The sequence below is a fragment of the Trachypithecus francoisi genome, unplaced genomic scaffold, assembly GCF_009764315.1.
Source record: "Trachypithecus francoisi isolate TF-2019V2 unplaced genomic scaffold, Tfra_2.0 Contig01579, whole genome shotgun sequence".
NCBI classification, from domain to species: domain Eukaryota; kingdom Metazoa; phylum Chordata; class Mammalia; order Primates; family Cercopithecidae; genus Trachypithecus; species Trachypithecus francoisi.
In genome coordinates this window covers 30,694,351-30,717,082 of record NW_022681442.1, presented here as the reverse complement: position 1 = coordinate 30,717,082, position 22,732 = coordinate 30,694,351, and the positions used below count along the sequence as shown (strand labels likewise).

General features: G+C 56.0%; 3 protein-coding genes across 6 annotated transcripts; 2 read left to right on the top strand and 1 right to left on the bottom strand.

Moving 5' to 3' along the window:
• Nucleotides 1-184: 184 nt before the first annotated feature.
• On the bottom strand, nt 185-1,865 carry MRPL43 (mitochondrial ribosomal protein L43). The gene is made up of 3 exons (XM_033185398.1): nt 1,639-1,865; nt 1,404-1,510; nt 185-1,283 (listed from the first exon to the last, which is right to left on the bottom strand). The coding sequence occupies exons 1-3, from the start codon at nt 1,767-1,769 to the stop codon at nt 1,042-1,044; spliced, it is 480 nt and encodes a 159-aa protein (XP_033041289.1). The 5' UTR covers nt 1,770-1,865; the 3' UTR covers nt 185-1,041.
• Nucleotides 1,865-8,800, top strand: TWNK (twinkle mtDNA helicase). Of its 2 annotated transcripts, none has more exons than XM_033185387.1 (5): nt 1,865-3,773; nt 4,027-4,205; nt 4,730-4,837; nt 5,158-5,299; nt 7,593-8,800. In XM_033185387.1, exons 2-5 carry the CDS (start codon nt 4,084-4,086, stop codon nt 7,911-7,913), a joined length of 693 nt encoding a protein of 230 aa, XP_033041278.1. In that variant the 5' UTR covers nt 1,865-3,773; nt 4,027-4,083; the 3' UTR covers nt 7,914-8,800. The 2 variants fall into 2 exon arrangements, with proteins under 2 accessions (XP_033041278.1, XP_033041276.1); XM_033185385.1 differs by having other exon boundaries at nt 3,965-4,205; nt 7,593-8,799.
• Nucleotides 8,801-11,764: 2,964 nt separating this feature from the next.
• Nucleotides 11,765-22,568, top strand: LZTS2 (leucine zipper tumor suppressor 2). Of its 3 annotated transcripts, none has more exons than XM_033185330.1 (5): nt 11,765-11,981; nt 17,233-17,682; nt 18,248-18,907; nt 20,210-20,467; nt 21,222-22,568. In XM_033185330.1, exons 2-5 carry the CDS (start codon nt 17,275-17,277, stop codon nt 21,903-21,905), a joined length of 2,010 nt encoding a protein of 669 aa, XP_033041221.1. In that variant the 5' UTR covers nt 11,765-11,981; nt 17,233-17,274; the 3' UTR covers nt 21,906-22,568. The 3 variants fall into 3 exon arrangements, with proteins under 3 accessions (XP_033041221.1, XP_033041229.1, XP_033041217.1); XM_033185338.1 differs by lacking the exon at nt 11,765-11,981 and adding an exon at nt 13,363-13,480; XM_033185326.1 differs by lacking the exon at nt 11,765-11,981 and adding an exon at nt 13,721-14,730.
• Nucleotides 22,569-22,732: the final 164 nt, after the last annotated feature.

The following is a 22,732-nucleotide window of genomic DNA, read 5'->3' as shown; positions in this document are numbered from 1 at the left end:
CGCAGTGATGTCTGCTTCCAGGGTTGGCTCTGCTCCCCAGTACAACTATTTGCAGAGGAGATTGGGATCCTCTGCTTCCATCCAGACTCCTTGGCAGGCACGCAGGCCTCTTTATTAAGGTTCACACTATTCATTGATCATGGTGTTAGGGCATGACAAGAAAATGACAACGGTTCAAGAATTCTTACGAGGATTTCTAGATTTTTATTTTCTGGCTCTCATTTCTCCACCATTCCCCCTTTTTAAACTAAGACTAGAAAATATTAATCAGCCTTCCTGCCCTTCCCCAAGGTTCTCAGCACCCCCCACCAGCTGGCTCAGGGGACATGGATTTTATTTCTGCACAAAGAGGGACGTGGGGGGAAGGAGATGTATAGCTAAGACCACAGAAAGCTTGTTAGTCAGGGAATAACTCCCCTCTCCCTTTCAGGGGTCAGGCCTAGATTAATTACTTGGCCTTTAATACTAACCACCTGATGGTTGTTATATGTTCTGCGTCTAGTTTTAAAATAATGAAAACTGAGGCTTGTGCTGAACATATGCACACATTTTGAAGACAGACCTGAAATGTGACTTGGGATAAGTTTATTAACCTCAGTTTTATAAATCTGTACACACACACATTCACACAGATATAAAGTGCCTATCCCATCACAACAGAGCTCTCCATAGCTCAGTGGTTGTACCAAGAAGACATCAGGGATTCTTCAGAAGCCAGCCTTCAGACCTCTCATTGTGTTTTGAGATATAATTATTATCAATTTGGATTTAAAAAACAAGGGCCCTATAAAACCCTTTAAGTCTTCCTCATCTCAGGTTTTAGGGATGCTAACTGATAGAAATTAGGGGTTCACAAGGTCACTGCCCCTAGAAGCAGGCACTGGAAAGAAACAGGCAGCTCTTCTTTATCCCAAGCAGAACCTCTATCAACTTGCCCATTGATGGGTTCCATTTACCTGGGCTTGGAATCCCAAAGGGAAAGAACCACCTTTACTGGAGAAACAGTCCAAAGCCTGGGGTTGGAGTTGGTGGAGCAACTTTTCACTGTGCTTGCACCTGGGCTGGGGCAGGATCCTGAACCTCTCGGGGGCACAGCCCGCGGAAAGTGGTCGGCTTGTTGGTGAAGGGGTGCCACTGGCCCTGGATGCTAGGGCTGTCAGTGTGGAAGGGCTTGCGGATGCGGATCACGTCCAAACCCGACTGGTTGGCCAGCTTCTGCACCAGCGTCGAGATCTCCTCGACCGACTTGCAGTGGATGCTCTCCTCGCGCACAGCCCCGTTAACTGGCAGAAGGGGGTGAGAGTGAGTGAAAGTGGGCGGAAGCTGGCCAGTGCGACCAGGAGAGAGAGAGGCTAGCGGGCCGAGCCCATCCCGCCCTCCAGACGGAGCCCGGCCCCACTCACGGTATTCGGCCACTACTCTGGGCACGCAGCACGGACGCGAGTTCACATATATTACGACCCCTGGGTTCCGTCGGGCGAAGTCGATCACCTCCCGCTCCACGAACTCCCTAAAGGACCCGGGAGAGTGAGCAGTATGACCCCTGACTGGGGGCGACCTACCTGGGGAGTCGTTGCCACCCCCACCCCTATCCCCACCCCCACCCCGACCCGCGCCCGCGCGCTTCCCTTGGCTCACCTGGCGCCGCGAGACGAGGCGCTGTCACGGCTGACGCTGAAGCTCAGACGCTGCAGCTGCTGCACGTAGCGACCCAGTCCGTTGTGCAGAACACTGGCCAAGAAGCGGCTCGGAGTCCCGCGAGCAGTCATAGCTACAGCTTGGAGACCGCAGAGCCTAAGCGGCGAGGGGGGGCGGGACTAAACCTCGAGACTTCCGCTTCCGGGACGACCGCTCCCGCAGTTTTGCTTCCGAGGTCAAGGCGAGCAACGTGTGCTGAAGGCTCACGTTGCGGGCTAAGTGGGAGAGACAAGAGTGGTAACCCGGGGCCGGGGACCGGCGCGGCGGAGCTCGGAGTAGCAGAGCGGAGTGAAGACACGGGGGAGGATAGAGACAGGCATTCCTTTGGACCCGAGGATTGGCGGGAGTCGTGCTGGGTGCTCTCGCTGTGTTGAGATCCCAGTGAGGGGAAGGAGCAGGGGAAGAGGGTCTGTAGTCGGGGTCCAGGGCAAAGGGAATATAAAAAGGATGCAGGTGGCTATAGAAATGAGGACGACGAGGAGATGCTGTGGAGGGGCAGTAGAGGTGAGAAGATGATGCAGAGAAACTGTATCAGTGAGGAACTGTGTAGAGGGTCATAGAGGTGAGGTGGTGGAGAGAAACTGTAACGGACCATAGAAGTGAGGGAGCCATTGTAGAAGGACGTGGACGTGAAAGGGTCGTGTAGATGGGCATATGTGTTAAGCAGCAGGGTAGAGGGGTTGAAGAGGAGAAATTCATGGAGAGAAAGAAGGCACCTAGAGTGAGCTCTGCAGAGTGCTGCGTGGGGTATCCATAGAGTCTGGTCTAGTGAAGGCACGCTAACCAGGCACCTAAGGCATTTCAAGTAGTGACTTCCTACATTTGGCTAGGAATGTGGGTCCTCCTCAGAGGTGGGCACCCCCTCCGTATCTTGCTACCCCTGCGTGGGGAGTGGATGGGTCGGAGGGGCCTGCCCCGAAACTTGGCCCCAGGCCCTCCTCGCAGAAGGTACGGGAAGGAGACTCTCCAAGCCTTGGAGATGCCAGTGTTGCCTGTAACTGCAACCGAAATCCGCCAGTATTTGCGGGGGCATGGGATCCCCTTCCAGGATGGCCACAGTTGCCTGCGGGCACCGAGCCCCTTTGCAGAGTCTTCGCAGCTCAAAGACCAGACTGGTGTTACCACTTCCTTCAGCCTCTTCATTGACAAGACCACAGGCCGCTTTCTCTGCATGACCAGCCTAGCAGAGGGGAGCTGGGAAGACTTCCAGGCCAGCGTGGAGGGGCGAGGGGATGGGGCCGAGGAGGGGCTTCTGCTTAGTAAGGCTCCAGAATTTGAGGACAGCGAGGAGGTCCGGAGGATCTGGAACCGAGCAGTACCTCTCTGGGAGCTGCCTGATCAGAAAGAGGTTCAGCTGGCTGATACAATGTTTGGCCTTACCAAGGTTACAGATGACACACTCAAGCGTTTCAGTGTGCGATATCTGCGACCTGCTCGCAGTCTTGTCTTCCCTTGGTTCTCCCCTGGTGGCTCAGGATTACGAGGCCTGAAGCTACTAGAGGCTAAATGCCAGGGGGATGGAGTGAGCTATGAGGAAACCACTATTCCCCGACCCAGTGCCTACCACAATCTGTTTGGATTACCACTGATTAGTCGTAGAGATGCTGAGGTGGTACTGACCAGTCGTGAGCTTGACAGCCTGGCCTTGAACCAGTCCACGGGGCTGCCTACCCTTACTCTACCCCGAGGAACGACCTGTTTACCCCCTTCCTTACTCCCTTACCTGGAACAGTTCCGGCGGATTGTATTCTGGTTGGGGGATGACCTTCGGTCCTGGGAAGCGGCCAAGTTGTTTGCACGAAAACTGAACCCCAAACGATGCTTCTTGGTGCGGCCAGGAGACCAGCAGCCCCGTCCCCTGGAGGCCCTGAACAGAGGCTTCAATCTTTCTCGTATTCTTCGTACCGCCCTGCCTGCCTGGCACAAGTCCATCGTGTCTTTCCGGCAGCTTCGGGAGGAGGTGCTAGGAGAACTGTCAAATGTGGAGCAAACAGCTGGCCTCCGCTGGAGCCGCTTCCCAGACCTCAATCGTATCTTGAAGGGACATCGAAAGGGTGAACTGACGGTCTTCACAGGTAACCCTTTGAGAAATCACTACTTAGAGTAAAGGGGCAGAAGATCAGGTGACAAAAGCAAGTGGGTTTGGGCCATGACAATGTTGAAAAGAAGGTTTGCCCCCTCCCCACAATTTTAAAGCCCTGACCTACGTCTTGGTTTCAAGGGTAGGACTTCCTCCCTCACCCAAGTCTGTTCCACCCCACTGCAGGGCCAACAGGCAGTGGAAAGACGACATTCATCAGTGAGTATGCCCTGGATTTGTGTTCCCAGGGGGTGAACACACTGTGGGGTAGCTTCGAGATCAGTAATGTGAGACTAGCCCGGGTCATGCTTACACAGTTTGCCGAGGGGCGGCTGGAAGATCAACTGGACAAATACGATCACTGGGCTGACCGCTTTGAGGACCTGCCCCTCTATTTCATGACTTTCTATGGACAGCAGAGCATCAGGTGAGACTCCCAGACTCCAGCCACCTTGCTTTCCCAGACATATCCCAGCACTCAGGAACCTTTGATTTCCAGCTCCAGTAGGAACTCCCCCATCTCCTTAGGTTTCGAGTTTTTCAAAGAATGAGGGCAGGGCTGGGCACAGTGGCTTATGCCTGTAATCCCAGCACTTTGGGAGGATCACTTGAGCCCAGGAATTTGAGACCAACCTGGGCCATATAGGGAGACCCGCCCCCCATAAAAAAATTTTTAAAAATTAGGCTGGGCATGGTGGTGGCATATGCCTGTGGTCCCAGCTACTCAGGAGGCTAAAGTAAGAGGCTCACTTGAGCCTAGTAGGTTGCGGCTGCAGTGAGCTGTGATCACAGCACTGCACTCCAGCCTGGGCTACAGAGCAAGACCCTGTCTCAAATAATAATAATAATAGAAGGGCAGAGGAGGCAGCCAAGAGTTTTCAGGATGTTAGTTCCTCTGCCTGGGGTGGTCTAGAGACAACTTGTCAAATTCCTTGCCTTTCCTCTTCCCAGGACTGTAATAGATACAATGCAACATGCAGTCTACGTCTATGACATTTGTCATGTGGTCATCGACAACCTGCAGTTCATGATGGGTCACGAGCAGCTGTCCACAGACAGGTGACATCCTCTCTTGTCTAGCTTGAGCCCGCTTGGACATACAACACATACTTCTCAGGCAGCTGGCCTCTAGGCACACACGCTGTGCTCTCTTATTTTCTGAGATGTGTGCAGGCACGTACCGCCCCCATGTGTATCATATGGAGGTGTGGGGTATGGCAGCAGGATGTATGGACAGGGATCTGAGTGTGAGTCCTTGGGTAGAGGGAGGTAGAGTGGATTGTGGTAGTTTGTGGGGAGATGTGAATGAATCAAGAGTATGTGTATGTTCTTGTCCTTCTGTGTCTAATAAGCTCTTTGTGTTGTTGGGGTGGAGGTAGGATCGCAGCTCAAGACTACATCGTCGGGGTCTTTCGGAAGTTTGCGACAGACAATAACTGCCATGTGACGCTGGTCATTCACCCCCGGAAAGAGGATGATGACAAGGAACTACAGACAGCATCCATTTTTGGCTCAGCCAAAGTGAGTGGCCTTTAGAGGAGCTCAAGCTTTGGAAAGTAGAGTGGATAGGTGTGACCAGAGACAGCCCTTATTCAGCCTTAATCATCTTGACTGTCCATCTGGAACAGACAGGAGGCAATGTCTCTGGGGCCATGATGTGAGGAATATGTATGCTGGAAATACAGACACTCATAGTTAGTTCTTTGCTCTCCTTGCCCTCCAGGAGCTCACATCCTCTCCTGTGGGAAACAGTAACACAGTGATTGCAATTCAATATGATAAGAGCTATGATAGGTAGCACAAGTATTTGGAGAGCAAAGAGAAGAGATGTCTGAGTCAGCCTGGGACATCTGGGAGACTTCCCAGAGAAGGTGACAACAAAGGTTGGGTTGAGGTTTGGTAGACAATGGGTATTAGATGATCAGGTAAATGGGAGGGCCTTCTGGGCATCAGGACCAGCCCAATCCTGGAGCTTCTAGTGAATGCCTATTACATACGAGGCCTGGGCTGGGCACAGGGAATTCAGAGCAAGGAGCACAAATCATGTGCCATGATGGAACAAACATGGAGCTGGGAAAGAGAGTAATGTAGAAGTGGAAAAATGGCAGGGTACAGTGGCTTACGTCTGTAATCCCAACACTTTGGAAGGCTGAGGCAGGAGGATTGCTGGGGCCCAGGAGTTTGGCAATCTGAGCAATGTAGTGAGACCCTGTTTCTACAAAAATACTTGAAAATTGGCCAGGCGCAGTGGCTAACGCTTGTAATCCCAGCACTTTGGGAGGCCAAGGTGGGTGGATCACCAGGTCAGGAGATTGAGACCATCCTGGCTAACATGGTGAAACCCCGACTCTACTAAAAATACAAAAAAAAAAATTAGCTGGGTGTGGTGGCGGGCACCTGTAGTCCCAGCTACTTGGGAGGCTGAGGCAGGAGAATGGCGTGAACCCAGGAGGCGGAGCTTGCAGTGAGAGGAGATCGCGCCACTGCACTCCATCCTGGGTGACAGAGTGAGACTCCATCTCAAAATACACACACACACACACACACACACACACGCATATATATATATATTATATATATATATTTGAAAATTAGCTGGGCATGGTAGCATGCACCTGTGGTCGCAGCTACTCAGGAGGCTGAGGTGGGAGGATTGCTTGAGCCTGGGAGGTTGAGGCTGTGGTGAGCTGTGCTCACGCCACTGCACTCCACTCCAACCTGGGCAGCAGAGTGAGACCTTGTCTTTTTTTTTGAGATGGAGTCTCACTCTGTCACCTAGGCTGGAGTGCAGTGGCACAATCTCGGCTCACTGCAAGCTCCAGTTTCAAGCAAGTCTCCTGCCTCAGCCTCCCAAGTAGCTGGGACTACTGGCACGTGCCACCACGCCCAGCTAATTTTTTGTTTTTTGTTTTTTGTTTTTTTTTTTTTTTTGAGGCGGAGTCTCGCTCTGTCGCCCGGACTGGAGTGCAGTGGCCGGATCTCAGCTCACTGCAAGCTCCGCCTCCCGGGAATTTTTTGTATTTTTTAGTACAGATGGAGTTTCACCGTGTTAGCCAGGATGGTCTTGATCTCCTGACGTTGTGATCCGCCCACTTTGGCCTCCCAAAGTGCTGGATTACAGGCATAAGCCACTGTGCCTGGCTGAGACTCTGCCTTTAAAAAAAAAAAAAAACTAAAAAAGAATGGTCTCCTTCATGAGATGTGACATTTAGACCGAGACCTAAATGAGAAGAAGCTGAGGCTGAGTTGGGTGGCCCACTGTGGAGAAGGAGAGGGAACAGCACAGGCAGCGTCTGAAACAGCAGCAAGCTTGTCAGGGAAGTGAAAGATTTGAGTGGCCCCAGCATCGTGGTCAGTAGTTCAAAGAGCTTTGGTCATGGGGGGAAGTACTTTTCCCTTTCCCTCTCCATTCTTTTTTTTTTTTGAGACAGTCTCGCTTTGTTGCCCAGGCTGGAGTGCAGTGGCACAATCTTGGCTCACTGCAACCTCTGCCTCCCGGATTCAAGTGATTCTCCTGCCTCAGCCTCCCGAGTAGCTGGGACTACAGGCGTGTGCCACCACACGGCTAATTTTTTGTATTTTTAGTAGAGATGGGGTTTCACCGTGTTAGCCAGGATGGTCTCGATCTCCTGAAATGGTGATCTGCCCACCTCGGCCTCCCAAAGTGTTGGGATTACAGGCGTGAGCCACTGTGACCAGCCCCTCTCCCCATTCTTAATCACTTCTCCCTGCCCTGTCAGCCTTCCTTTCTGCTTTGCTCATGTTTTCTTACTCCTGCTTTCCTCCTTCTGCCCCCTCCCCACCCCCCCCCCAGGCAAGCCAGGAAGCAGACAATGTTCTGATCCTGCAGGACAAGAAGCTGGTAACTGGGCCAGGGAAACGGTATCTGCAGGTGTCCAAGAACCGCTTTGATGGAGATGTAGGTGTCTTCCCACTTGAGTTCAACAAGAACTCCCTCACCTTCTCCATTCCACCAAAGAACAAGGCCCGGCTCAAGAAGATCAAGGATGACACTGGACCAGTGGCCAAAAAGCCCTCTTCTGGCAAAAAGGGGGCTACGCCACAGAAATCTGAGATTTGCTCAGGCCAGGCCCCCACTGCCAACCAGCCAGATACCTCTAAGCGTTCAAAGTGAAGGCTGTGCAGAGCTGTTCACTGAAATGAGCCTGATAGGACAGGCTGGAGCATAAAACTCTGAGGGCTTCTCTATCCTGTGGTCCTGAGCTGTGTGCCCTTCTCAGTCTGAGGGGCCTAACCTAGAGCTGGTTTCTATAGTGAGAAAATTCAATGTAGCAGACTACTGAGAAACTACTGTGTTTCTCAGGCTTTCTTTGAGGTCCTGTATATACAGCACTGAAAAGAGAAAGGTCTCTGCCCCCATGCATTCTGGTGGAAGAGACAAGCAAGCAATGAACAAATAAGCAGAAAACCTAGTTTTAGTTAGTGAAGAATGCTGTAAAGAAAATAGAAATGCGATAGACTGCTGGCAGGCTAGTGTAGATAAGTGGTCTGAAAAGGTGACTGAGCCAAGGGCGTGTGAGCTGGGGCCTAAACAACTAGAATTAGAGAGCCCCATGAACATCCGGAGAAGGGACCCAGGCAGAGAAAAGGAAATCCAAGCCCTGAGGTAGGAATGAGCAGGTCAGATTCAAGGCAGTAAGGTCAGGCCCCCTGAACCTTCAGGGGAGTCGGGGACTTCATGCAAAACTCCAGCCTAGGCTTTCAGAGTCAAAGGGCGATACAGTGGGTACCAAGCCCCTCTGCTCTCCACTTTGTAGAGCCTGCCATGAAGTGGCATGTACTAGAATTGGATCCTAGGTGCTTAGGCCTGCAATACCAGGGCCTCAAGGGTGGGAGCTGCCTCGGGCTGGGTTGCTTGGCCATAGAGCCATGGGAGGAAGCTGTCAGCCCGGAGTGCCTGCCACCTAGACACTGATGCTATTGTGTGCTGCCTCAAGACAGCTGGAGTTAGGACATTTTGTAGAGCCTTTTCCAGTTTTACTAAAAAATTTTTCCATTGCCTTTGTTTCTGTGCTTTTTCTTATTCCTCCACCAGGTGTCTCCCCAGTCTGTAGCTGAATTTCCCTCTGGGGATTGGGAATGGACGGGTCCCTCCCACCGTTTGCAGCCTTTGAGCAGGGGGCTCCCAAGGAAGTAGGGACATTAAAGGGCCTTCACACCCTACCTCCCCTTTACATCTCTTCTTGACCTAGGGAAGACAAAATGGTCTGTCCTCATACCTAACTTCCCTGAGGATCTTGAGTGATTACTGGCACAGGTACTCAATCACTGGGCCACATGCCTAGGCCCTGCCTGACTGGCCATTCCTCTGTGATGTGAGCCACTCACCTCTCAAGTGGACTCAACATATTCTGTCCACCCCCCATCCTTCTCCCTCCTGTACCCTTTCCATGTTTCTCATATGTTAATATGTGCCAGAACTCCTGGGGACTTGTGAAAAATGCAGAACCTAGGCCCCATTCTCCCCCCATCCTCCACCACATACGTTTCTCATTCTGGAGATTTGAGGAGGGGTACAGTAATCCTCATTTTTTTTTTTTTTTTTTTTTTTTTTTTTTTGAGACGGAGTCTCGCTCTGCCGCCCAGGCTGGAGTGCAGTGGCCGGGTCTCAGCTCACTGCAAGCTGCGCCTCCTGGGTTTACGCCATTCTCCTGCCTCAGCCTCCCAAGCAGCTGGGACTACAGGCGCCCGCCATGTCGCCCGGCTAGTTTTTTGTATTTTTTAGTAGAGACGGGGTTTCACCATGTTAGCCAGGATGGTCTCGATCTCCTGACCTCGTGATCCGCCCGTCTCGGCCTCCCAAAGTGCTGGGATTACAGGCTTGAGCCACCGCGCCCGGCCGGCAGTAATCCTCATTTTTAACAAACCCTGGAGGAGACTGTAAAATAGGTGATTCAGAGGGACTGTCAGAAGTATTCCTAAATGATGACACCTCATCTCTTGTCCTCTGATATCCAAAAGTCCTAGTTTCCCTTTGGATTTCCCTAAAAGAGTCGTGAGAATGCAAGATGTTCTGAGGGGGCTGGGGAGAATCCTTTTGTAAGGGTTGGGGGAAGGTTTCCTGCTCCCTTTGGATGCAGAGCTGCTTTGTCAGGCTGTTCCTTTCAACTTATGAAGGGGCTTCTGGGACTGGTTGAGGGGTCTGTGGTCTCTGGAGTGTGAGAACTCTGGCCACAAATGTCTCCTGAAACATCCAGAGCAAGGCTGCTGGAAAGCTGCTCTTTGTGAGGAAGAACCTGGGGGGTGGGGAGAGCTCCTCCAGGGCCTCCCTTCTTGGGGGTCTCTCCCAGACTGGCTGGAGCCAGGCTTCCCTAATCCCGCAGTAATCATTCCCAGCCGTTGACTGGTCTAGGCTTCATCCAGAGTTTGTAACACTGAACAGCAGCCATGCCTTCCAGAGGCACAATACCAGATGAGTCCTACCTGTAAGGATGTGGGTTCCACGTTCCTGTCTCCCTAGAATGCCTGGTGGGTACTCAGGAGATCCTTTAGGGGTTTCCAGTAGGGGACCTTTGTGAGGTCTCTGTGAACTGGGGATAGAGGGATACAGACTTGTCTGTCTTGCCCCACCCTTCTAGTAGACATCCCCACACAGCACAAACCAGAATGATGAGGGGGAGGGGAAGCTAATACTCTCCCCAGCCCCACTCCCTGCACAAACACATTCTACTCCATACCTGCCTTAAACACCCACATCATGATGGGGCCTAGTCTGTTCAGATCCCTGGATTCTAGAAAGCAGTGGGGGGTCCCTAGGGCCTGTGCAGATGCCCTGGGATAGGACTGGTCTGCCTACACCCAACTGGATGTTAAGAATCTCCCTGACTCATAGGTTCAGTGGATTGGGAAGAAAAAAAAAAATTCAAAAGAATTTCCCTGAGAACTCAGGAAAGGCCTAGCTAAGCTGGGTCCAGTTGGATCTACAGTCTTGTCCTCCAATTGATAGTGTATGTCACACTTGGCTATGAGGGGGCAGCTTTGGTCCTCCAGCAGCTTCCTCTCTGCTGTGGATGGGTTTAATAAGAAACAGCTCGGCCGGGTGTGGTGGCTCACGCCTGTAATCCCAGCACTTGTGGAGGCCGAGGCGGTTGGATCACGAGGTCAGGAGTTCAAGACCAGCCTGGCCAATATGGTGAAACCCCGTCTCTACTAAAAATACAAAAATTAACCGGGCGTGGTGGCGCACGCCTCTAGTCCCAGCTGCTCTGGAGGCTGAGGCAGGAGAATTACTTGAACCTTGGAAGCTGAAGTTGCAATGAGCCAAGATCGCGCCGCTGCATTCCAGCCAGGGCGACAGAGCGGGACTCCGTCTCAAAAAACAACTCACCGAGGTCTCCAGCAGCCCATATGGCCCAGATACCTAAAGATCTTCCCACATGCTGCCTTGAGTGCCCTGGCGGGAGGGAGCCCTTGGGGCCTCCCTGCAATACAGGCTAACTTCCTGTTTGTGCCTGTGGGTAGGACTATGAGTCTAAGAGAAGCCCAGCCATGTCCCGTGGGGGGTCAGAACTGGCAGGCCTGCTCACCTGGGCAGACACCTACTCTAGGGAGGGAGCTGTGCTGGTTCTGCTTGGGCAGCCCCACGCTGAGGTGTGTGCATGGTGGGGGCAGGTGGGAGCTGCTCTGGTGAAACTCGAGCCTTCTTTGTCTGCTTCCCAGGGGTTTTCCCTATATTTGGGGATTGGGCCAAGAGTGGACCGGGTTGAGCTCCCAACGGAGCAGGGAGGGTGGCAGAGTCAAGTTCTATAGGCAGCTTAGTTTAAGGCAGCCAGGTAGTCGAATTATCGGTCACGAGATGCTCGCCCCCTTCCCCAGGTCAAAAACCAAATCCAGTAAACTGGGAAGTCGGAGGCCGGAGGGGCAGCCTCGGCCACCGTCGAGTCCCTGTGGGGCTGGGAACTGGGTAGGCTGTTGGTGGAGTGCGGAGCAGACCACTCCCCTCCCTGGGTGGGGGGCGCGGCCTGAGCCGTCCCGCCCCGCCCCACCAGGTCAGGCCAGGCGGGCGCCCGGAGCCGGGAGCCCGGAGCCGGGAGCCGGGAGCCGGGAACCCGGAACCCGGAGCCCAGAGTTCGGAGCCCAGAGTTAGGAACGGGCTAGGGAGCCGGCGTTGTCGCGGCGAGGAGGTGGGCGCGCTGGAGCAGGAGCGGGGCCGGAGCTGGAGCCGAGGCGCAGGTGGCGCTGGGTGAGTGGTGGGGCCGCGGAGGTGCAGGAACTCCTGCTTCCCGCACATCCCCGCTCCTGAACGAACTTTCCGCTTCTGGGGAAGCTAGGAGTGGGGTGAGGAGGGGGGTCCGGACTTGGTGGGTCGCCCGCGAAGAGTCCGAACAGGGAAGCGACACGAAAACGCACGCCGACGGGCCCCACACACGCGTGCACAGACCCACGCCCGCACTTGGGACACGCGAACACACATGTAGTCGGAAAGGACGCGCCTAGTTTTCTACCCTTGCACTCCCAGGGACAGCGCCAATCAGCCCGCGCGGACCCACAGCGGGCAGGGCACTCTGCGGTCGCGCATTGGGTGCGGGAAAGGGGCAGCCCCGTGACCGCCGACGGGGGCGGGCCGGGTGGGACGCACCCGGAGGTTCCTGCTTCCTGGCCGCCCGCAGGTGAAGACCAAGACGTAAACAGGCGCCAGGCACGTGACAGCTCCGCAGACCAGTGGCCTGTGCCCCCAACCCCACCACGGGGCGGGAATCCCACCCCACCCCACCCCACCCCACCACACCACGAGGTGCTTCGTTCCAGGCCGGACGGCGTTCCATTCTCCGCCTGGAGCGGGGATAAGCCCTCTCTCAGGAACCGGAGCACAGCGCCCCCTGGAGCCGGGGCGGAGCCGGGCTGCTGGGCAGGGCTGGGGTTAACGCGAGCTCCTGTACGTCCTTCCCCCAGGACATTCTTGATATCTGCATTCCCGAAGGTTTCGGAGACAGGCCCTGGATGGCAGTGGACAGCTGCCCCCGCCTATTCCCGCCAGCCCAGAGAGCAGCTGCCTGAGCGCCTGCGGGTCCCCTTCCTACCCTCACCTCCACTCCTTGCGGGAGTCGGAGTCTCCTCCCCCCCCCCCAGAAAATGCATGAGTGTAAACGCCCCCTCAATACCAGAGTGGGCCTAGCCCCCTAGAAAAAGGAGGACGAGCCCCTCCCCCCAGGGAATGAGGGAGTGGGCAGTAGCTCGATGCCTTCTTCCCGCCCCACCCCCTACCCCTACACACACGCTGAGCCCAGCTGCCGCCTGAGCTGGGCAGGCTGCCAGAAAGGGAAGGAGGCTTTCGGTGCCCCAGGAGGCAGGGATCAGGGCAAGGCCAGAGGAGGGGGCTCTGTTGGGGAGAGGGGCTCAGTCTGTTCTTGTGAGGCTGAGGGTCTGGGGTGAGTCTGAGGGTGGCTGGGCTGTGTTTCCCTTTCCAGGGAAAAAGAAAGAAAAACAACCCTATCCATGGAGCTAAAAATAGAGCTGAGAGCCGGCCAGGGCTGTGGCCTGGAAGCGGGGGATGCTTCTTCCTGGGGCCCGGGCGAGCTCTGGCAGGCCTCGGCCCTGCGGGGGAGGGGGTGGTTAGGGGAGAAACGCTGTCTTTGCCCAGGGATGCAGGCATCAGCTGACCTGACCGGGTCACCGAGACCCCTAGGGGAAAGGCTGTGCGGTAGAATATTTGTGAAGCACGGCGTGTAAGAAGTTGTCTGTGTGAGTGACTGTGAATAGAGGCTGTCAATGCGTGAAAGATGGTTAGGAGACTAAGTGCATTTGAGACAGTGACTGGGTGCGAAGGACTGCGGATTGTTGTGGAAGCCTGTGCCCACCAGGCCTGTGACACCGTGTCTGTGTGTGAGTTGGACTGGAAGATTATGGAAAGAAGGAACGCGGACCCACGTGACAGCTGAGACTGCTTGTGGCTGCGTGGTGAGGCTGCATGTGGGAAAGGTCGTGTGGGTGTTAGGGACACTGTATTGTGTGCGAGAAGGTGAGAATATTTGCGACCCTGAGAAAGTGGAATGTTGTCTGCCGTGAGGCTTGTGTAGGTTTGGGCTGTAGGCTTGGACCGGTTTGCCCCAGTGATTGTTGGGGAGCCAGGGGCCGCTCCTCTCCGATAAATGACTTCTCTCTTAGCAAGCGGTCCCGAGGGGAGGCTGGGGAGCACGGGACCGCGCCAGAGGCCAGCCTGGGTTCGCGGGGAAAAGGGCACGGTGCCGGGGAGTGGGGCAGGGCCCGCGTGGTGGGGGGCGGCTGGGTGTGTTCTCCGAGCGGGCCGCCAGGTGGCGCCGCCTCTGCGAAGCCCAGGTTGCCGCCTCCAACCCGCCGCTGGTGGGGCAGGCGCGGACCCAGCCTCGGCCTCCGACTCTTGCTACGACGCGGGGCCCCGGCACCGGAGAGTGGGGGACGGCCGGTCGTCGACCTCTCTCGCTTGGGACTCTGAGGCTGAGAGCGTGTCAAGGAAGCTTCGCTTGGAGAAGCGGAGCGGGAGGGGCGGCCGCCGCCGCGCCGTGGCCCTTTGTGCTGGAACAATGACCAGCTGCCGCTGGCCCCGGGGCCCCGGCTGGGGCGGAGGGTGACCACCGGCGCCGCCGCGTCGAGCCGAACCGAGCCGCCGGACACGCAGTCACAGGGCGTCGGAGGGAGGGCTCCCGACTGCCGCCGAGCAGCCCCTACGTGCGCCCCGGCGGATTCGCGTGACGCGGGTGCCTGCGCGTGTCCCTGCGCGTGTCCGCGTCCCGGGGCGGAGACGCCCCTCGGACCCTCCCCCGCGCGGCGCCGCCCACTCGCGCTGGGCGGGGGCTGGCCAGGGCCGGGGGCGCCGCGGAGGCGGGGCGGGGCCGGGCCGGGCAGCTCCGAGTGGCGGTACGCGGGCCAGGGCCGGGGCCGGAGCCGGAGCCGGGCGGCGCGCCTGTGGAGCGCTGGGGGCGGCCTAGGGCTGAGCATGGAGCAGCGCGGCGGAGGTGAGGGGGGGCCGGGTCTGGGAGGTGGCCTGGGGAGTCCCCAACTTCTGCGCGGTGGAGTCCAGCGGGGAGACAGCGTTCCCCAGACGCCCCACTTTGTGGAAGGGGGGCTGGATTCTGGAGGATGGATCGGGGGCTCCCGGCTTCCCGCCGCTGAGTGGGAACTCGTGATCGCAGACTTGATCCCGCTTGACTGGTCATTGGAGTTTGGGTGGCAGGGAGACTTTCCCCAACTCTTCAGATCCTTCACCAGCCCTGAACCAGCTCCAGCCCTCAGCTCCCCTCAGCCCGCTAAAAGGGGGGTGCTCCTGGGCCAGAGTGATTGCTCAGGGAGTGCTGGGGAGAATGAGGGGTTCCCATCTCCCACAGCCACAAACGCAATTCTCAAAATGGAGCCTCCACTTGCCCCTCCTTCTCTCCAAGAGCGGGAGCCGGGCTGGCTGGGCCTGGCTTTCCAGACTCCTGGCTCTGGCTCCCTGGGTATGTGGCTCTCAGGGCCCAGCTCTGTGGCACTTTGGACTTAGGGGCCCTCGGCTCCGTGGGGTTGGGGGCCCTGGCTCACTGGGTACGCCTGACTATCTCCTTGTCGGCCTGACCCTCGGGCCTCTCCAAGTCTTTGTCTCTTTTGGGTCCCTGTCTTTCTCTGAGCCTGTCTCCTTCCTTCAGTTTTCACTTTCTCCGTGCTCGCTGAAGTGAGGAAATGCAACAGAGGTGCCAGCCCTTGGCCCCCTAAGAAGTCCCTTCCCCACTGTTCACTCCACGCCCTGGAGTGGGCCCAGAGAGGGGAGGGGAAGGGTTTCTCTATCTGCTCTGCTAGGCGCTGGGATGTGTGGGGTGGTCTGAGCCCCCGCCCTGCAGAGGGGCCTGTGATCGGTCCCTGCGCCCGGCCTACCCCTCCCCCAGCTCCCCACAGCTCCTGCCCCAGCCTGGACACCTCTTCCTGGTTCGCAGTATCTTTTGACTTGGGTAGGAAGGAGGGCGGTGGATTTAATGGAGCGCATGCGAGAAAGAAGGGGAACAGATCAGGCAAAGGAGTTAGATAATGTCCCACCTCTCCCCACATGCCAGAGAGGGAAGGAAACAGGCTCCCCCCACCAACGGGCCCTCAAGCCACCCAGGTTTCCACCACTCTCATACCTGCGTGCCCACGTTCACAGGTTCCTCTGCACATCCTGGTGCACTCACCTTCCTAGTCGCACACATAAACTCATGAACTTACTGACAAAGCTGTCCAGGCACCGTCTCTCCCACACACCGCAAATTCACTTGTTAGATCCACATTTATAACTTTCACAGGCTTTCTAATGACCCCTTACCCACATACTCTTGTAAGATATACACATGTGAATTCATACATGAACTCATGTATGTGAATGTACTGATACATCAAACGTGTAGACTCACATTCACAATGCTTTCACACACATTTTCATATACACGTGTTCATTTCCACGCTCCTGTGCATGTAGTCACACAACAAATAACTAAATGCACACATTCCTACTCCCATTGCAATTCTCTGTCCAGTTCTTGGCCCTGCTCTGAATGATGACTTCAGCAGATGCCTAAGTCCTGGTCATCAGCGGCCTTGGGACTGGGACTAGGGAGGGTGTTCTGGGTGGAGGCTTGCAGCTGCTTCCAGGAAGGAGCAGGGCCTGGGGAGGTGGAGCCGTCTTGCCTGGGTTCTGTGGAAGTGAGGTTTTGGACCAGCCACTAGAGGTGAAGGCGGGACTTCTACCTTCCTCCCCTCAGGGTTAGTCTGGGGACCTTCTGAAGCTGTAGGATTTCAGAGAGGTTGGCAGTGGGGTAGGGCCTATGGAGGCTCCTTTAGGCCTCACTGATTGGGTGTGCAGAGGTTAGGAGTTGTCATGGAAACTGTATGAGCCTGCATCCACCTCTGGGAGGCAGGAGACCCCAAAGGACACCTGTGGACTCCCTAAGAGTGGTGGTTTTCTTATTTAGCCGGATCCACAGAGAGGCAGTTTAGCCACCTCACTGTCTGGGAGAAACTGAGGCCCAGCAGAGGGAGGCAGGGCACTGACTGACTTTGGCTCTTTGTTCCCTAATTACCATCGGAGGTGCTGATTGCACCCCTGAGGTACTTCAGCCCAAACTGCCCACCTGGCTTAGAGGACCAGGGACCTGTGCTTCAAGCTGGGAGAGAGGGCCCCTCCCTCACCTGAGTCCTGGCCTCTGTGGGATGCAGGATTTGGCTTAGGCCTGGGTCTTTGCTGACAAGTGGCTCTGCAGTAATCACCCAGGCCTCCCATCCCTCTCAGCATCTCTACTGAGTGAATTCAATCCTCAGCCCTGTTCAGACCAGCATTGGACAGTGTGGTCTGGGGCCCAGGGGGAATTGAGGTTCATTCCAGCACTTGAAGGGAAAGTCTTGGTGTGGGGATCAAGGCTTGTTACTGATGTCAAAGAGGTGTTTGGTCAGGACCAGTGGGTCAGGAGGGGTCTCTAGGTGGAGGGACTCTGACACCACTGCCCTGCTTACAGGTCACCTGCGAGGCCGCTGGCCAGGCCTGAGCCTTTGCCACCATGGCCATTGTGCAGACTCTGCCAGTGCCACTGGAGCCTGCTCCTGAAGCTGCCACTGCCCCGCAAGCTCCAGCCATGGGCAGTGTGAGCAGCCTTATCTCAGGCCGGCCCTGTCCCGGGGGTCCAGCTCCTCCCCGCCACCACGGCCCTCCTGGGCCCACCTTCTTCCGCCAGCAGGATGGCCTGCTGCGGGGTGGCTATGAGGCACAGGAGCCGCTGTGCCCAGCTGTGCCTCCTAGGAAGGCTGTCCCTGTCACCAGCTTCACCTATATCAATGAGGACTTCCGGACGGAGTCACCCCCTAGCCCAAGCAGTGATGTTGAGGATGCCCGAGAGCAGCGGGCACACAATGCCCACCTCCGTGGCCCACCACCGAAGCTCATCCCTGTCTCTGGAAAGCTGGAGAAGGTGAGGACCGGCTCTTCCTTGTGGGCCTGGGTAGAACGAGAGTCCCCCCTTGGAAAACTGGAATTTAGAAGCTTATATAGAGGAAAGAGTGTGGGCTTCAGATTCACCAGACCTGGGTCCTAATCCCAGCTCTCTCTCATTCTGGATGTGTGACCTCAGGGAAGTCACTTAACCTGAGCCTCAGTTTCTAGAACTGACATGAAGGTCAAATAATGTATAGCATAGTGCCTAGCATGTAGCATATATACAGTTGTTAAGTGCTAGTTGCTTATGTTCTGGTTATTTCTGCACCAGTTATATGTTTGGCTTTGGTCAAGGCCTTTAACCTTGCTGAGCCTCCATTTCCTCATCTGTAATGTGGGAATAGTGATCATATTTAGATAATGGGGATAAACCTTTCAGATTGCTTGATACAAAGCTGACACTGGTGGCCATCTCCACCAGTGGCCGCAATTGTTACGAATATATGGGCATTGGGGACCCCAGATGGGAGGGCAGGGAGTGTCATAAGGGCTCTGCAAGATTGGGCAGCTCATCTCCAGTGTCACATGGCACCTCATTTCAGAACATGGAGAAGATCCTGATCCGCCCAACAGCCTTCAAGCCAGTGCTGCCCAAACCTCGAGGGGCTCCGTCCCTGCCTAGCTTCATGGGTCCTCGGGCCACCGGGCTGTCTGGGAGCCAGGGCAGCCTGACGCAGCTGTTTGGGGGCCCTGCCTCCTCCTCCTCTTCTTCCTCCTCCTCTTCAGCTGCTGACAAACCCCTGGCATTTAGTGGCTGGGCCAGTGGCTGCCCATCAGGGACGTTATCCGACTCTGGCCGAAACTCACTGTCCAGCCTGCCCACCTACAGCACCGGAGGTGCCGAGCCAACCACCAGCTCCCCAGGCGGGCACCTGCCTTCCCATGGCTCTGGGCGAGGGGCACTGCCTGGGCCAGCCCGAGGGGTCCCTACTGGGCCCTCCCACTCAGACAGTGGTCGGTCCTCCTCCAGCAAGAGCACAGGCTCCCTGGGGGGCCGTGTGGCTGCCGGGCTTTTGGGCAATGGTACCCGGGCCTCCCCTGACAGCAGCTCCTGTGGGGAGCGCTCACCACCACCCCCGCCTCCACCTCCTTCGGACGAGGCCCTGCTGCACTGTGTCCTGGAAGGAAAGCTCCGAGAGCAGGAGGCAGAGCTTCAGCAGCTGCGGGACAGTCTGGACGAGAATGAGGCTACCATGTGCCAGGTGTGGTCAGAGGCAATGATGGGGAAGGGGCATGGCAGGACATCCCAAGGCCTGGGGAATGCAAGGGGCATTTCCATTTCAGCAGGGAAGAGGGGTTGGGTAGTTGTAGTTGTGACCCCCCTGCCCTTCCCACCAGTTGTCTGGTTTAATTTGTGGAGTAGCCAGACGTGGTGGCTCGCATCTGTAATCCCAGCACTTTGGGAGGCCGAGGTGGACGGATTGCTTGAGCTCGGGAGTTTGAGACCAGCCTGGGCAACATGGGGAAACCCCATCTCTCCTAAAAATAAATTAGCTGAGTGTGGTGGCATGTACCTGTAGTCCCAGCTACTTGGGAGGCTGAGGTAGGAGGATCACTTGAGCCCAGGAGGAGGAGGTTACAGTGAGCTGACATTCTGCCACTGCACTCTAGCCTTGGGTGACAGAGCAAGACTCTATCTCAAAACTTGTGGGGTGGAAAGGAGTCAGAGTGCATGGATTCAAACCTCCCACTGTTAAATACCAGTTTTTGGGCTTGAGCAAGTTGCTTAACTTTACTCAGCCTCTATTTCTTCATCTATAATAGGGATATTTCTAGCTTCATAGGATTGTTATGAGGATTAAATAAGGCAAAAGGTGTAAAGTGCTTAGACTAATGCCTGGTACCTAGGAAATGCTATATATAAATGCTTGCCTTTTTTTTTTTTTTTTTTTTTGGATTTTTAGTAGAGACGGGGTTCCCACCATGTTGGCCAAGCTGGTCTCGAACCCCTGGCCTCAAGTGATTCACCCGCCTCAGCCTCCCAGAGTGCTGGGATTACAGGCCTGAGCCACTGCACCGGCCAAGTGCTTTTTTTTTTTTTTTTTGAGACAGGGTCTCATTCTCTCACCCAGGCTAGAGTGCAGTGGCGCGATTTCAGCTCCTTGTAGCCTCAACCTCCTGGACTCAAGCAGTCCTCCCACCCCAGACTCCCAAGTAGCTGAGACTACAGGCACATGCCACCACACCAAGCTAATTTTTGTTCTTTGGAGAGGCAAGGTTTTGCTGTGTTGCCTAGGCTGGTCTCGAACTCCAGAGCTTAAGTGATCCACCCACCTCCGCTTCCCAAAATGCTGGGATTACAGGCGTGAGCCACCGAGCCCGGTCTGCTTGCTCTTGTGTTTGTTTCTGTGATCATCATAAAAGCAGTTAGTATTGTTGCAATTACTATTGTTGTTTGATGGAATACACCCTTCCTGAGCCCTCAAAAGTGGGCCGCCAGAGCAGACACTGAGTGGGGAGTTGGGAAAACTGCCCAGGAGCTGGGTCTGTCTTCTTGCCTGCAGGCCTATGAGGAGCGGCAGCGGCACTGGCAGCGAGAGCGCGAGGCCCTGCGAGAGGACTGTGCGGCCCAGGCACAGCGGGCACAGCGGGCCCAACAGCTGCTGCAGCTGCAGGTGTTCCAGCTGCAACAGGAGAAGCGGCAGTTGCAGGATGACTTCGCACAGCTGCTGCAGGAGCGTGAACAGCTGGAGCGGCGCTGCGCCACCTTGGAGCGGGAGCAGCGGGAGCTCGGGCCAAGGCTTGAGGAGACCAAGTGGGAGGTGGGTCAGACCAGGAGGGGCAGGGAGCAGGGTCACACAGGGAGAAACCCTGGAAAAAGGGGCCCAGCCGCACCCTCCCTCAGCCTGCCACCCCCAGAGGTCCTCCCCTTCCTCACCTCGGTGAGATGAGGTTCTCCTCTGTCCCTTTCTGGGAGAAGGGTCTCCTTGTTGGCCTTGTCTAGTGGCACAAAGCCACGCTTCCAGCCAGTAGTAAGAATGTGGTGCTTGTGGTGTGGAGGCACTATTCTAAGCATGTTACATGGGACAGATCATTTCATCCTTATAACAATACTGAGGGGGCTACCACTCGTCTCCCCATTTTAGAGATGAGTAAACTGAGGCCCAGAAAGACTGAAGTGCCAAATCTGAACCCAGGCAGTCTGGCTCCAATATCTGAGCTCTTAACCAAGTCACTGTAGTACCTTTCCAGTAGACACCTGGGTACTGCCCTCCATTGCCCCCACTCCTGCAGCACCTGCTAGCACCCAGTCCCCAGGGCTCGGTGGTACTTCCACAGTGTCTCCTGATGCTTTGAAGACACCAGCTTTGAAGCAAAAAAACTATGTCTGTTTTCCACTTAAGCCATATCTTAACTCTATGACCTTGGACATGTCACTAGACTTGCCTTAGTGTCTCCATGTGTAAAATGGGGATAAAGATGGACTCTCCTCCCAAATGCCAGGCATGATGCACGGGGCCTGTCCCCCCAGGAGAACCTGTCTCACCATCCTTCCCCACTGCCTCCCACCCCCAGGTGTGCCAGAAATCAGGCGAGATCTCCCTGCTGAAGCAGCAGCTGAAGGAGTCTCAGGCAGAGCTGGTGCAGAAGGGCAGCGAGCTGGTGGCCCTGCGGGTGGCACTGCGGGAGGCCCGTGCTACCCTGCGGGTCAGTGAGGGCCGTGCGCGGGGTCTACAGGAGGCCGCCCGAGCTCGGGAGCTGGAGCTGGAAGCCTGTTCCCAGGAGCTGCAGCGACACCGCCAGGAAGCGGAGCGGCTGCGGGAGAAAGCTGGGCAGTTGGATGCTGAGGCGGCTGGACTCCGGGAGCCCGCTGTGCCACCTGCCACCGCTGACCCATTCCTCCTGGCAGAGAGTGATGAGGCCAAAGTGCAGCGGGCAGCAGCCGGGGTTGGGGGCAGCTTGCGGGCCCAGGTGGAGCGACTGCGGGTGGAGCTGCAGCGGGAGAGGCGGCGGGGTGAGGAGCAGCGGGACAGCTTTGAGGGGGAGCGGATGGCCTGGCAGGCAGAGAAGGAGCAGGTGATCCGCTACCAGAAGCAGCTGCAGCACAACTACATCCAGATGTACCGGCGCAACCGGCAGCTAGAGCAGGAGCTGCAGCAGCTCAGCCTAGAGCTGGAGGCCCGGGAGCTCGCGGAGCTGGGCCTGGCTGAGCAGGCCCCCTGCATCTGCCTGGAGGAGATCACTGCTACTGAGATCTAGGGCCCTCGGCACCCAGCTCTGCAGGGAGCTCTGCCAGAGGGACTGCAGATCCACTTAGGCCCCAGGGCCCACGGATGACCCCAAAAGCTGAGGGCCCCAAAGCCACTTGTCTCCTAGGATCCAGGCCTCTGGGCTTCTGCCAGGAACTCGGGGTGGTCGTATGACTTGGAGGAGCAAGATCATACTGCTTGAAGGTCCCCGTGTTCACTGTCACCCAGAGGCTCCTGTCACTACCCACTTCATTCCCCACCGCTGCCAGTGCCACTGCCAACCCTGTTCACAGGCGCTTCCAGCCCACTTCAGCCAGGGGAGCTGGGAGGAAGAAGGGGCTCCCTCCTCTCCACATTCCCCCCAGCCCCAAAGCCAGAGAAAGCCAGATGGCACCAGCTGCTCCAGATGTGCCTGCCCATATTGGGGACAGGGCCGGGCCTGGGCTCGGTTCCCAGGTTCGAGCTCTGTAGCCTCTCTCCTGGAGTGAGGGGGCTAAAGTCAGACCAAAGGAAGAACTCAGAAATGTCTTGTGTATTTGTGTTTGTGACCAAGCAGCCTCTCCCTTCACCCAGGTTTATGGCCTCGTTCTCACTTGTATATTTTTCACACTGTAAATTTCTTGTACAAACCCAAAGAAAAAATTAAAAAAAATTTTTTTTTGTTTAAAAATAATGTGAATGCGCTGGATAAAGAGTATAGGAACTTGTTTGACCCACACCCCCTCTATTTGCTGGCTATTCCCCGAGCTCTCTTGGGGAGAAAAGGTGATGGAGGAAGGACAAATCCAGTAGAATGTCTGAGGTCTTAATGGACCCCCACATGAAATGATCTCTCAG